General features: G+C 38.5%; 1 protein-coding gene across 1 annotated transcript in view; it reads right to left on the bottom strand.

Moving 5' to 3' along the window:
* Positions 1 to 15,533, bottom strand: part of GALNT4 (polypeptide N-acetylgalactosaminyltransferase 4) — a 220,716-nt gene that overhangs the window by 67,534 nt on the left and 137,649 nt on the right. Inside the window, exon 6 of the mRNA XM_053714400.1 lies at positions 5,821 to 5,938. Coding sequence (XP_053570375.1) covers positions 5,821 to 5,938 — 118 coding nt within the window. The remainder of the gene's footprint in view (positions 1 to 5,820; positions 5,939 to 15,533) is intronic.

The following is a 15,533-nucleotide window of genomic DNA, read 5'->3' as shown; positions in this document are numbered from 1 at the left end:
GCTACCCCTAACACCGCCGACCCCTATATTATATTTATTAACCCCTAATCTGCCCCCCTCAACGTCGCCGACACCTGCCTACACTTATTAACCCCTAATCTGCCGAGCGGACCTGAGCGCTACTATAATAAAGTTATTAACCCCTAACCCGCCTCACTAACCCTATCATAAATAGTATTAACCCCTAATCTGCCCTCCCTAACATCGCCAACACCTAACTTCAATTATTAACCCCTAATCTGACGACCGGAGCTCACCGCTATTCTAATAAATTGATTAACCCCTAAAGCTAAGTCTAACCCTAACACTAACACCCCCCTAAGTTAAATATAATTTAAATCTAACGAAATAAATTAACTCTTATTAAATAACTTATTCCTATTTAAAGCTAAATACTTACCTGTAAAATAAATCCTAATATAGCTACAATATAAATTATAATTATATTATAGCTATTTTAGGATTAATATTTATTTTACAGGCAACTTTGTAATTATTTTAACCAGGTACAATAGCTATTAAATAGTTAAGAACTATTTAATAGTTACCTAGTTAAAATAATAACAAATTTACCTGTAAAATAAATCCTAACCTAAGATATAATTAAACCTAACACTACCCTATCAATAAATTAATTAAATAAACTACCTACAATTACCTACAATTAACCTAACACTACACTATCAATAAATTAATTAAACACAATTGCTACAAATAAATACAATTAAATAAACTAGCTAAAGTACAAAAAATAAAAAATAACTAAGTTACAAAAAATAATAAAATATTTACAAACATAAGAAAAATATTACAACAATTTTAAACTAATTACACCTACTCTAAGCTCCCTAATAAAATAACAAAGCCCCCCAAAATAAAAAATTCCCTACCCTATTCTAAATTAAAAAAAGTTACAAGCTCTTTTACCTTACCAGCCCTGAACAGGGCCCTTTGCGGGGCATGCCCCAAGGATTTCAGCTCTTTTGCCTGTAAAAAAAAAAACATACCATACCCCCCCCAACATTACAACCCACCACCCACATACCCCTAATCTAACCCAAACCCCCCTTAAATAAACCTAACACTAAGCCCCTGAAGATCTTCCTACCTTGTCTTCACCATACCAGGTTCACCGATCCGTCCTGGCTCCAACATCTTCATCCAACCCAAGCGGGGGTTGGCGATCCATCATCCGGTGCTGAAGAGGTCCAGAAGAGGCTCCAAAGTCTTCCTCCTATCCGGCAAGAAGAGGACATCCGGACCGGCAAACATCTTCTCCAAGCGGCATCTTCAATCTTCTTCCATCCGGTGCGGAGCGGGTCCATCTTGAAGCAGGCGACGCGGATCCATCCTCTTCTTCCGTTGTCTCCCGACGAATGACGGTTCCTTTAAGGGACGTCATCCAAGATGGCGTCCCTCGAATTCCGATTGGCTGATAGGATTCTATCAGCCAATCGGAATTAAGGTAGGAATTTTCTGATTGGCTGATGGAATCAGCCAATCAGAATCAAGTTCAATCCGATTGGCTGATCCAATCAGCCAATCAGATTGAGCTCGCATTCTATTGGCTGATCGGAACAGCCAATAGAATGCGAGCTCAATCTGATTGGCTGATTGGATCAGCCAATCGGATTGAACTTGATTCTGATTGGCTGATTCCATCAGCCAATCAGAAAATTCCTACCTTAATTCCGATTGGCTGATAGAATCCTATCAGCCAATCGGAATTCGAGGGACGCCATCTTGGATGACGTCCCTTAAAGGAACCGTCATTCGTCGGGAGACAACGGAAGAAGAGGATGGATCCGCGTCGCCTGCTTCAAGATGGACCCGCTCCGCACCGGATGGAAGAAGATTGAAGATGCCGCTTGGAGAAGATGTTTGCCGGTCCGGATGTCCTCTTCTTGCCGGATAGGAGGAAGACTTTGGAGCCTCTTCTGGACCTCTTCAGCACCGGATGATGGATCGCCAACCCCCGCTTGGGTTGGATGAAGATGTTGGAGCCAGGACGGATCGGTGAACCTGGTATGGTGAAGACAAGGTAGGAAGATCTTCAGGGGCTTAGTGTTAGGTTTATTTAAGGGGGTTTGGGTTAGATTAGGGGTATGTGGGTGGTGGGTTGTAATGTTGGGGGGGGGTATGGTATGTTTTTTTTTACAGGCAAAAGAGCTGAAATCCTTGGGGCATGCCCCGCAAAGGGCCCTGTTCAGGGCTGGTAAGGTAAAAGAGCTTGTAACTTTTTTAATTTAGAATAGGGTAGGGAATTTTTTATTTTGGGGGGCTTTGTTATTTTATTAGGGGGCTTAGAGTAGGTGTAATTAGTTTAAAATTGTTGTAATATTTTTCTTATGTTTGTAAATATTTTATTATTTTTTGTAACTTAGTTCTTTTTTATTTTTTGTACTTTAGCTAGTTTATTTAATTGTATTTATTTGTAGCAATTGTGTTTAATTAATTTATTGATAGTGTAGTGTTAGGTTAATTGTAGGTAATTGTAGGTAGTTTATTTAATTAATTTATTGATAGGGTAGTGTTAGGTTTAATTATATCTTAGGTTAGGATTTATTTTACAGGTAAATTTGTTATTATTTTAACTAGGTAACTATTAAATAGTTCTTAACTATTTAATAGCTATTGTACCTGGTTAAAATAATTACAAAGTTGCCTGTAAAATAAATATTAATCCTAAAATAGCTATAATATAATTATAATTTATATTGTAGCTATATTAGGATTTATTTTACAGGTAAGTATTTAGCTTTAAATAGGAATAGTTATTTAATAAGAGTTAATTTATTTCGTTAGATGTAAATTATATTTAACTTAGGGGGGTGTTAGTATTAGGGTTAGACTTAGCTTTAGGGGTTAATACATTTATTATAGTAGCGGTGAGGTCCGCTCGGCAGATTAGGAGTTAATAAGTGTAGGCAGGTGTCGGCGACGTTGAGGGGGGCAGATTAGGGGTTAATAAATATAATATAGGGGTCGGCGATGTTAGGGCAGCAGATTAGGGGTACATAGGGATAACGTAGGTTGCGGCGGTTTACGGAGCGGCAGATTAGGGGTTAAAAAAAATATGCAGGGGTCAGCGATAGCGGGGGCGGCAGATTAGGGGTTAATAAGTGTAAGGTTAGGGGTGTTTAGACTCGGGGTACATGTTAGGGTGTTAGGTGCAGACGTAGGAAGTGTTTCCCCATAGGAAACAATGGGGCTGCGTTAGGAGCTGAACGCTGCTTTTTTGCAGGTGTTAGTTTTTTTTTCAGCTCAAACAGCCCCATTGTTTCCTATGGGAGAATCGTGCACGAGCACGTTTTTGAGGCCGGCCGCGTCCGTAAGCAACTCTGGTATCGAGAGTTGCATTTGCGGTAAAAATGCTCTACGCTCCTTTTTTGGAGCCTAACGCAGCATTTGATTAAACTCTCGATACCAGAGTTAAATTTATGGTGCGGCCAGAAAAAAGCCCGCGGAGCGTTAACAGCCCTTTTACCGCCGAACTCCAAATCTAGGCCTTAAAGGGCCATAATACCCAAATGTTTAAACACTTGAAAGTGATGCAGCATAGCTGTAAAAAGCTGATTAGAAAATATCACCTGAACATCTCTATGTAAAAAAGAAAGATATTTTACCTCAAAAGTTCCTCAGTAGCCACCTCCCATTGTAAAGGATTTCTAAGCAGCATTTTAGTGTGTTTGTCCTGGGACATCTGAAGGGACTAGCATTGTGCACTCTCATATTATTTCACCAATCAGGTAAAGGAAGCTTACTATGAAATCTCATGAGAGTTAAGTGAAATCTCATGAGATCACAGTAAGAGTTCATGACCTCAGCACTGCTGATGCTGATTGGCTGCTGTTCATTTCTTCATTTTTTTAAATTTGTTTACCTGCAGCTGGGAGCAGCTGAGTATAACTTTTTACACAGAACTTACTCTGGTGAGCTGAGGAGATTGTGAGGTAAAATATCTTCCTTTTTTACATAGAGATGCTCAGGTGATATTTTCCTGTCAGCTTTTTACAGCTATACAGCATCAGTTTCAAGTGATTTAGCATATGAGTATTATTTCCCTTTAAGATCCCACTTTATTATTTTAAGGAATTATGATTTCAAGTTGAAGGGTAACAGGTTTGATGCCATTTTTGTGTAAGGGCAGATGTTAATGTATCTAGCTCTTTTAGGTATGGTTCTAGATGAGCTGGTGCTTTAGTGCAGTGTTTCTTAACCGCGGTCCTCAAGTACCCCCAACAGGCCAGTTTTTATTATACTTGAACCAGTGCACAGGTGAAATGATCAGCTAATCAGTAACACCATGGTTACTAACCTGCTTTCATCCATAAGATGATTATTTCACCTGTGCACTGCTTCAGCAATAATGAAATCCTGGCCTCTTTGGGGTACTTGAGGACTGTGGTTGAGAAACAATGCCTAATTTTACAACATAATTTAATTTTAAAGTGACCTGCAGAAAAAAATGTATCTTTATTTTAAAATCAGGAATGTAAAGCTTAGGAGCCGGCCCATTTTAGGTTCAGAACCTGGATAGCACTTGCTTATTGGTGTCTACATTTAGCCACCAATAAGCAAGCATAACCCAGGTTCTGAACAAAAAATGGGCCTACTCCTAAGCTTTACATTATTGCTTTTTAAATAAAAATAGCAAGAGAACGAATAAAAATTGATAATAGGAGTAAATTAGAAAGTTGCTTAACATTCCATGCTCTATCTGAATCATTAAAGAAACAATTTGGGTTTAGTAAAACTTTAACATTAATGCATACTTCCCAACTGTTCCTCTTTGTACCCCTGACTAATAAATGACCGGTTGCATATCTCCTCTGATTAGCTGTACTACTTAAATTATCAAATCAGCTTCATTATCCAGATATCATTTGTTAAAGAAGCAGCAATGCACTACTGGAGCTGGCTGAACAGATGAGGTGAGTCAATGACAAAAAGTGTGCAGTCACTGGTCAGCAGCTAGCTCTCAGTAGTGCATTGCTGCTCATTTAACAAAGGCTACTGACAGAATGAAGCAAATTTGATCATTTTCTTTGTGTCCTTTGTTAAAGAGTAATCCTATGTGTACTCAGGAGCGTGCATGTGTCTTTTGCCATCTGGCAGCAGTGTTTATAACCAGTTTTATAGCTAAATATAAACAAATAAGTGAATATCACAAACAAATCATAGAAAGAAAAAAAATGGATTTAGTATCAACCGCTATTGGATTCATATATGTGTTTCTCGGGCATCTAACGTAGCCAGTGCCTCACCGCACGTCACTGATTATATAAATACACATTGATATGCTTATATTTATATGAAACATTCATATAGTATGGCAGATATGGTTCATTTCTGTTCTACAAATATAACCAAACCTTAATGGGCCATTATAGTGATAAAATAACATGTCACAGAGCACACAACTTTTTCACTAAAGACGCTACAGTGATATGTGTTAACCCCACAAACATATAGTTAAATTACTGCTTGGAAGTCACTGATAGAGATAGAGTAATAGCTATCTTTCTCTTGATGAGAGATGTGGAGCAACATCTTAATTTACTTATAAGACCTAAGAAAATACTATATCACCAAATTCTACTACAGGGAATGAGGCACTTGACATGCCTGATTTATAGGAAATTTTAAAGAAAGACAAGGAGCTGTCTTAGACACAGTCTTCAGCAAATAAGACAATTCCTGTGTTTTAAATATATTATAGTCAGTGGCATAGCCCAGAACTTGTATTAGATGTTAGGCTCATTTGCTTCCTGTTTGCATTTATTATTGAAACAACAAAGAATACCTGTTTAAACTTACCCTAAAGGATAATTCAAGGTTTTCTCCTCCCCACACTTCCATTCCCATGTCATACGTTCCAAGATATTCAAAATATTTCTTGCTCACTGCAAACAACCCTCCAGCCATTGTTGGAGATCTAAAATTCAGAGGAAAAAAAGTGTTTGTTAGAAGTTAGCATGATGGGCAAGACATGCATTACAATTGTAATTTAACTTCAATCTTAACATAAACAATCCTATCCTAGATTTTGTGTAGCATTGTACATGCAGTCTATGTGAAAAATAAACACACACATTTTTAAATACATCTCATTCTATGCTAATGAGAAAAAAAACCAAACATTTTTTATTATAGCCAATTTATTAAGATCCAGTCGTAAAACAGTACTTGAAGACAAAAAGACCCTATAATAGTACAACATCATAGAGAAATAACATTACTATACAGATAGCTGTCATATATCCAGTTAAAAATAACAATTTTGCCACTGCAGAACCGCTAAATCCAGGGGCAAAACTACAGGGGGTGCAGAGGTCGCAATTGCGACTGGGCCCCCAATGGTGGGGGTCCAGCTTAAAAATAAAAAAAAATGTTGACCTGCCACTGCCTGCACTATCATGTGAGTGTGACATGATGCTTCACTAGTGTCTCTGACTACAGGGTTAGTCTTTCTGTTTTACCCATTGGTGTTTGTGTGTGTGTGTGTGTGTGTGTGTGTGTGTGTGTGTGTGTGTATGTATGTATGTATGTGACTGTGTGTGTATTTATGCATGAATGTGTGTGTGTGTATGTTTGTGGGACCAGCAAATTATAGACCTTGTTACTACAGCATGAGGGGGGTAAACAGTGTCACTATACAGTACCACATATACAGTACGGGGGGCTGGACCATGTCACAGACTACTGTGGTCACTTTATAAAGTACTGGGGTGGGTAGGGTCCTGGGTCAGGCCAGCCATCTCACCGGCAGATTACAGACTGTGTCACTGACTCACTATATACAGTACTGGTGGGTTAAACAGTATCACTATATACAGTAATAGGGGTCAGACCATCTCACAGATTGTGGGCACAGGGTACCTCCTTTTGCAGACATGTAATCTGATTCACATTTTTTTCTGTGTTAAATGTTTAAAAAAAATTTTTTTTTATCAAATTCAATTTTTTTTTTTGGGGGGGGGGGCCCATCTTACATTCTTGCACCTTGGCCCTGTGGTTTCTAGTTGCGCCTCTGGCTAAATCAGTGCTAAAGGAGAAATAGTAATGAGTTATAGTTATTCAAAAATGCCCACATTTTCCATGATTTTACTATACAATATAATGCTGTGAGATCGGCGGTGAAACCTCAAGTTGTGATGAACAAACAAAATAATGATGTTTTGAGAAAGGCTTATGCTTAAGCAGAAACATTGACTTTTGATTGTTTTTTTTAATGTATGACAAATCAAAAGGAACTTTTTATATAAAGATCGAAGAGTGCCCTTCCATAATGGACTTGTGTATGGATATAAAATAAGGATGCACCTGGGCCGAAGAAGCATGGCAATATATATATATATATATATATATATATATATATATATATATATATATATATATATATATATATATATATAAAGAATTGGATTAATAAAGAACTGTTTTATTACTACAGCCTACGATACTCTTCCGTTTTTCTGCAATCCCTTTATTATTGACCAGGAATCGTTAGGCTGACAAGGCTCCCCTGCTGTTCCCATGAGTGAGGAAAAGAACTGGCTTCTGAAGAACCCTATTGGCTGAGGACAGGACACACCTCCCCCCCGCAACGGCATCTCCTAAGTGTATTGGAACGCAACAGTCTGTGTACGCTGTGTGATCCAGGAAGTAAGAAATATCGTGACACAGTGTCTCCTGGTGTGCAAAGTACAGCATGCCGTACACACGGAACTATCTTCTGGATATCCAGCTGCCTGGTAGCGCTGACATACGGAGAACGAGGAGGCGTTGAGTTGACGCAGCTATAAGCTGCAGAGCATAGGCTGCTCATACTTGAAATTGCTCCCGCTCCTTTGAATGTTATGATATAGCACGAGAGAGCAGTGCCAGACTCTGCACTATCGGGGGTTGAGCATTGTCATATCTGAAGCTGGATTTCTTTATCCTTTGATTGGCATTAATCTGATTTATTCTGCCTTATGTATGTGCACAGAAGATGCTTTTTACATATATATAGATGCACTACCACTTTATGGGAACAGTTCACAGTGATACTATCACTAAAGAATTTTCTGGTATAGTCTACTAGTGTTTGCTCATCTTGTACATATTGTTATTATCGTGCTTCCTGGCAGCACTATTACACTAGTGACTATAGGAGCCTAAAAACTCATTAATGCCTGTGACTGAAAGAGACAATGGGGTTTCTGACATGGACTTGATTTTTTCTAAAGACATCACAATATATACCCTAGGAGGACTATTTGATGATATGGAAAGACTGTTGATTAAAGAGCATAAACTACAATTCGATATATGGACATTTGAAAAATATGTCAAACTAAGGATTGTTCCCAGAGGACTTAGAGTGAACAAGTTTCCCACCTTTGAAGTATCTGATTTAGAATTTATTGAATCATGGAATGCAGTTTTAACAGAGTGCTCTTTAAGACTCATGCAATTGCTTATTACGTATAAAACTGGTCTCTTAAAGAAAGTTAGAGATGAAATACAAATTATACAGACAGAAATGAACAAAAGACAGAAAGAGTTAGACTACCCTAGATTTGACAAAATGTTAAAGGTATCACTTACTGAGTCAAAACATATTATACTTAACACCAAACACACTAAGTATATAAGGGACCAAAATGATTATGATAATAAGACAGTATACATTTGGAATCACACACAAAGTAATACTAACAGATGGAACCCTAATTCTAGGGGCAGATCTTGTAGTAGAAACAGAAGGGAAAGAGGTAACCATAGATCACAGAGTTCAGGGTCAGGAGCAATAAGCAATGCCCCCAATACTACAGAAAATCATACAAATCAGACTGGCATTTTGAAACCAGTAAAGCAGTAAACTTAGTGTAAATCCTGAGACACAAGTTGTTAGACCAAAGGAAAACTTCCAAATGCATAAAACAACACAGAGAACTACACAAGGCTCCAAATATATTTATAGTAATATTTGTTCCACTTCAACTAATCGACACACTTACACCGTAAAAAGATAAAAATGCATTTGAACAGGTTTTTTACAAACCCCTTTGAAAAAACAGGGATAGGGATCGAGAAACAGGACAGGTATCCACTGAGGAGACAGAAAACATCTTCCAAATACCAGTGAATAGCAATGTCATTAATTCATCTAGCATCCAACTAACAACCATCCAACACAAAGTGCTTAGTTTTTAGGTTTAAATTTTGCCCCTACATGTGGATTCAATTTGTTTAGCACTATGCTTGACGTCAATAAACTGATAAGAAGTATAACTCTAAAAAAGCACTTTTATGACAGTGTTGATGATGCCAGCATTGGCCCAGTAACACACATAAGACAAGATATTACCATTATATGTGAAATACCCCTTGATTTTAAAGAATCTTGTGATGTTCAAACACTAAACTCTCTGGCTATTCCAACTTCACAAAGTGATACACAAGCTATTAATAGTTTTAATGGCTTTAGAAATAGCTCTGGTTTTTATCCAATACAGAGTAGAGGCCCCATCTTAGAAACTTTTTACAAAAAAGTAGAAAAAGACCTCACAGAGCTATCATCCTCAAAGAATAGGGTATACAATCTAACATACAAAGAGAAGCAAGCAATACACGAACTAAAAACTAATAAAGATATAGTCATACGTAGAGCGGATAAGGGGGGGGCTCTATAGTGGTACTTGATAGAAATACTTATACACAAGAGGCATATAGACAACTGAACAATGTAAACAATTATTTCCATTTAACTTCTGATCCCACAAGGTCATATCAGAGGGAAATTAAATCTCTACTTGATGATGGTCTAGAAGAAGGCTTCTTTGATACAGCAACATATGATTACTTGTCGAGTATCCTGTGGTCCCCATTTTTCACATGTTCCCCAAAGTACATAAATCAACTCTTAACGTACAGGGACATCCAATAGCTAGTGGTATTGGTTCCATCTAAGAACATCTTTCACAATGGCTAGACGCTATATTGAACCCCTTTGTTTTGTCATTGCTAAGTTACTTAAGAGATACAAAACATGTCATCAAACTAATGGAAATAGTGATCTGGGAAGAACAAAATTATTTTGGGTCACAGTGGACGTTGTTGTGTTATATTCTTCATTACCACATAATGAGGAATTGAAGGCTGTGGAATTTTTTCTAGCCAGATTCTCAAATTACACCAAAGAATTCAGAGATTTTGTATTGAGAGTAGTAGGGTTCATACTCACACACAATTATTTTAAATTTGAAGGAGAGTTCTACCCCCAGAGAAATTTGCCCCCTCCTATGCCAACCTGTTCATGGGTTGGTGGGAGCTGTCCCACATCTATGGGGATGCGAACACATACAAAGAAAACATAGCCTTTTACAAACGCTATATTGATGGGGGCAAATTTGAACTGTGCATATATACAGTACAATTTACTGCTGTAATCAAAAAGGTATATCACAGTAGGAAAAACATTTTCAAAATATTGGTTATAACTATGTATTACATACGAGCTGATTGTAAGAGGGATATTGTTTGTCCAAAACAAAACTGGAGGTTGGGCAGTATAACGAGCAGTAGCTTAGATGCATGGATTGGATAAATAGGAGAAGTAGGGGGGGTGTTACCTACCTCTGAAGAAGCTACCAATAGCATCGCAAAACACGTCAGCCCATGCCCCCTCACTCGTTGTTTGACACGGTTTGTGCTACGGCATGGTTTTATATACACTCTATCTGTAGAAGAGTGTTTTAGCAGCGTACATTTTATACAGCATGTGATGTTTAAGTATTTTACTTGTTTTTATCCAAATACAAAGTTATATGTATCCCTTTACTGGCCCAGTTGTTACCACTGTGTTTCTCCTGACGATCTGCTTATATATGAGCAGTACAAAGGACTGAGGACTCCCTCTCTATAACAGTTCAGCTTCTGTTGGAGAGGTCTGGATATCCTTTTTGAGTGGAACCTGGAGCCGGTTCTATTCTGTGGGCTGTTCTCATACCTCATTTAAGTTGAGGTTTAAACAAGTGAGTGTCCATTTGGCTTAAGGGCGATTGTAGCTACATCTGCAATTTAATATACTACACCAGAGAGGTTGCTGTTGTCTGTGTGTCCTTCCCTCTTCTGTTCCAGATTCAACTCGAGATTCCCTCTTTGGGAAAACGTTTCTCTGGAATTAGGTTGCGAGTATACTGGGGACCTCTATACCTCCGCATGAGGACCTGTTGTGGTTTAAAGACACAGGAGGACTGTATATACATATTACAGACTGGTATTTTGTGTGGGACTTAATTCATATAGCGCTGTATTAGCACCGTGTATATATGTATGACAAACTTCAGTATTTCTTTATTCTGGTGATATTTCGAGGATAATCTCCCCTTCCTCAGATTATCCTCGAAATGTCACCAGAATAAAGAAATACTGAAGTTTGTCTGAAACCAGCGAGTGCAGTTCCTAACATTTCTGTATATATATATGTATATTTGGTTAGTGAGAGTGCAGTTCCTAACACACACATATATATACAGTGAGGCCCCGGTTTACGCACGACTCGGTATACGAAATTTCGGTTTACGAAATCGAAATTTGAAGAAAATTTGACTCGGTTTACGAATTTTTTCGCAATACGAAACAAAATGCCGGTCAAAATGCCGGTTTGCCCCCCTCGGTTTACGAATATTTTTCGCAATACGAAACCAGTGGCCCCTGTGCCCCCTGCATACTCAAGTATGATTGAATTAATGAAGTTTGGGTACCAGTGTAGAGGTGTTGGAGAGGTTTTGGAGCCATTTTGCAGCAAGTTGTTGAGCCTTTTGAGCCATTTGCAGCAAGTTGTTAAGCCTTTTGGAGCCATTTGCAGCAAGTTGTGGAGCCTTTTGGAGACATTGGAGCCATTTGCAGCAAGTTGTTAAGCCTTTTGGAGCCTTTTTTGGACACTTTACTTGAATTTTTTCGGACCTCCGGAACGCATTAATTGATTTTCAATGCATTCCTATGGGAAACCGTGTTTCGGTTTACGAATTTTTCGCAATACGAAACGACCCGGAGAACGAATTAAATTCGTAAACCGAGGCCTCACTGTATATATATATATATATATATATATATATATATATATATATATATATATATATATATATAAATTTGTATGATTGTACACACACATACACACACACGAGTTTCCTTGTAATGTAGTATTTTTCTATCCAAGCCCTAATCATATTACAATGTTTAATATGAAGTTAAGGAGTTTTAATTATGGTTTTACAATGTCACCCAAAGAGTAATATTTTAGCACAAACATTGGAATGAATCACTAGGATTAACTCACTATGGAGAGAGCCTATATCCCAGGGCATTACAGTTTGAAATTGTCACATTAGAAGCAGAGCCGGTAAAACCTGAAGCTTGGCTTGAGGCATTGGGGCAGCAGGAAATGATGACGCAGATAAAAGATAAACAAAAGTCACAGTAGTTAATTATAGGTACAACTTTGGTGTCTGCACTCACAGATACATAGAAATAGTTTCAGAAGCAGAGAGAAAAAAAAAAAGATAGTATTGCAAATAAATCTACACATTTTAAAGCCATCATTACTAATGGATTAGATTTTGCTTTGCAAAAAATTCAAAATCACCAATGTGTTTTCTGGATGTTCTCCAGACACATGCTGGAGCACTATATGGCCAACAATTCTCTTTCATGACTCAGATAGAGAATACAATTTTTAAAAAAGTTTCCAATATACTTATATTATCAAGTTTGCTTAGTTCTCCTGTTATTCTTTGTTGAAGAGATATCTAGATAGGTAGTGTGCACAGGTCTGGAGAACTACATAATAGGAAATCGTGCTGCCATCTAGAGCACTTGGTGATGTATAACATTATTGCAAAACTGCTGCAGACGCGTGCACAGTCCTGAAGTTACCTTCCTGCTTTTCAACAGAGGATAACAAAAAAACAAAGAAAATAGGATAATGGAAGTAAATTGGAAAATTGTCATTCAGGACTGCTACATCACAGCGCATACCGCCAACTGATAACTGCTGCAACTTTGAGGCCTGCTGGAGTTCAGATCGGAACGACACACAACAGTTTGTGACAACATAAATTGCTCCATTCCTCAACCGGAGCGATGTGGACCCACTGACTTGACTCCTGACTCATAAGCGCTACACAGAATTTGGAACCTTAATTCAGGAACATGAGTACTACGCCATTAAGGCCTACCCCCTCACTAGACCATACTACAAGTGGGCCATCAGAGGTACTACCACGCACACTGCACTATGCAGTAAGCCCTAAGTGGATCATGATATTATATATAATAAAATAGTCGATATAGGCCACATGCTAGGCCGTTTTACATACCATTATCCTATGCACTGAGGCTAAGCATACATCATCAGGCCAAGCCTACTTCACAGCTTAGACTGACACGGTATCACAGATGACAACATATAAATTTTAAATTACAAATTTGGGTATGAACATCAGCCCTGGGAACTCTCTTCACTGAAACATACCTCACAGAAGTAAACAGAGGCTTATATGTGCAAGTAGCCCTCGCTGTTATGCAACATTGCGGACTCTGATATATTTTTACCTACTACTTGTCTTGCAATAACATCCCTGGGAAAATAAGGATAACCTAGAAAATACATACATATACTTGAACCTTTCCTTTTTTCCTCCATCATGTCTGTGAAGGGTCAGAGGAAAGCACCTAAGGGCCCAAAAAGCTCAAAGGCCTCACAAAACCAGACTATGCTAAAATAATTCTTTAAGCCACTAGAAGCTACCCCTGTTCTTAATACTGACACGCAGGATAATATCATTGACTCTGACGAATCTATACATTCATCTACCTCCAATGGGAATGTCAGGCCACTCACAAGAGCTGATTTGAACTCTCTGCCTACTAAAGTTGACTTTGCTGACTTGCTGTCACAAGTCAGTCAACTCATAAAATATGGCCTTAAAGAGGTTAGAAAAGACATAAACGACCTAGGAGATAGAATGGAATATCTGGGAGAACATGTCAACTCAGAACTCGAGACACTCTCCAGACAGGCATATCAGCAAAATGTCACTATAGAGAACCTTCAATCCCACGTTGAAGACCTGGATAATAGAGGAAGGCGGCACAATCTTAGGATTAGGGGTATTCCGGAGACAGTCCTGCCACCCCAATTGGGTAACTACCTGCAGAAGCGGTTTCAATGCATCACAGATATGGAGGATTCTCCCCACATCCCCCTGGATCGGGCACATTGGGCACTTAGACCACCTCTGAAGAACAGAGACCAACCAAGGGATGTGATTCTGAGATTCCAACTTTTCAAAGATAAAAAAATTATCTTCACTGCAGCCAGGAAAAAAAACAAACCATTGTTTTTGAAGACAACCACCTGCAAATATAAGCCCTCTTACACTGGCAAAAAGAAGAGAGGCCAGATACCTTACCCAACATTTACAAGCACTAAATATACCATATAGATGGGGCTTCCCCTTCTGCCTTAGAGTTATCCGTGGATCCCAGACATTCACATACAGATCTATAGAAGATATTGAACCCTTTTGCAAACAGCTGAACATATCCCTCCCTGCACTTCCTAGAATAACTGAGGACAGGCCTGACCGACGACACCAAGAAGGACCTGCTCCTAAGTCTCAAAGACCAGGATGGACAACGATCAATCGGAAACAATTGAGAAAAGATATGGATGTGGCTGGACAAGCCCCTGCTCTACAGCCACCTACTTAAACTCTGCCGGGACTAATTTGAGTATGACTCTTTGCAACTATGGGTATGGTCCTTTTGTTTCCTTTCCACAGGTCACAATGTGCCTCGGACCCCTGAAGTCCCAAAGATTTCCAGGAGAAGAACTACCAAGAGTAGTTATAAGATGGACTCTACCAACCCGTTTACGGCTCCTCTTGCCTTGTAAACCTACTTACAATTGAGCTGGTTAAATAAGGATAGAGTTACATTTTACCACTTGGTAGAGTACCGAGTTAATATAACTTTCTCACTGTACCTTTTTATAGTCTGTCTCTACTTGACTCCCTAAGCCCTATTGGGACCATACTGCACTTGGCCCACTAGTAACAGACTTTCAGCCTAGGGGGTACACCGTAATACTTGAGTAAAATGTTAAACATTGTATGCTATTTCTTTCATGTTAAATTGTTTACTTTTGTTCACCTAGTGCAGTATAATCGTAGTGACTAGGATGTCTATTATTTAAAATTGTTGTGTTCTCTATTATCTCAGTTGTAATAGAATGTTATTAGCCCTGACCTCTAGCTCATACCTACAGAGCTACTTACGACTCCTCCAGTTAGGTTAGGTTGTTAGTTAATTGAAATATATTTTGATGTTTTTGAATATATTGTTCTTTTACTTGTTTCTCTTTTCTTTCTAGTACTTACCTTTTCCTTCTCCTACAGGAAGTCCCTCGAGCTCCTCTTCTTTGTTGCTCTTCCCACACCTCTCACATCACCTTCTACCACCCTCCCTTGATACGAATA

This window comes from Bombina bombina, chromosome 5 (genome assembly GCF_027579735.1).
Source record: "Bombina bombina isolate aBomBom1 chromosome 5, aBomBom1.pri, whole genome shotgun sequence".
Classification (NCBI taxonomy): domain Eukaryota; kingdom Metazoa; phylum Chordata; class Amphibia; order Anura; family Bombinatoridae; genus Bombina; species Bombina bombina.
This window is presented reverse-complemented; position numbering and strand designations above follow the sequence as displayed.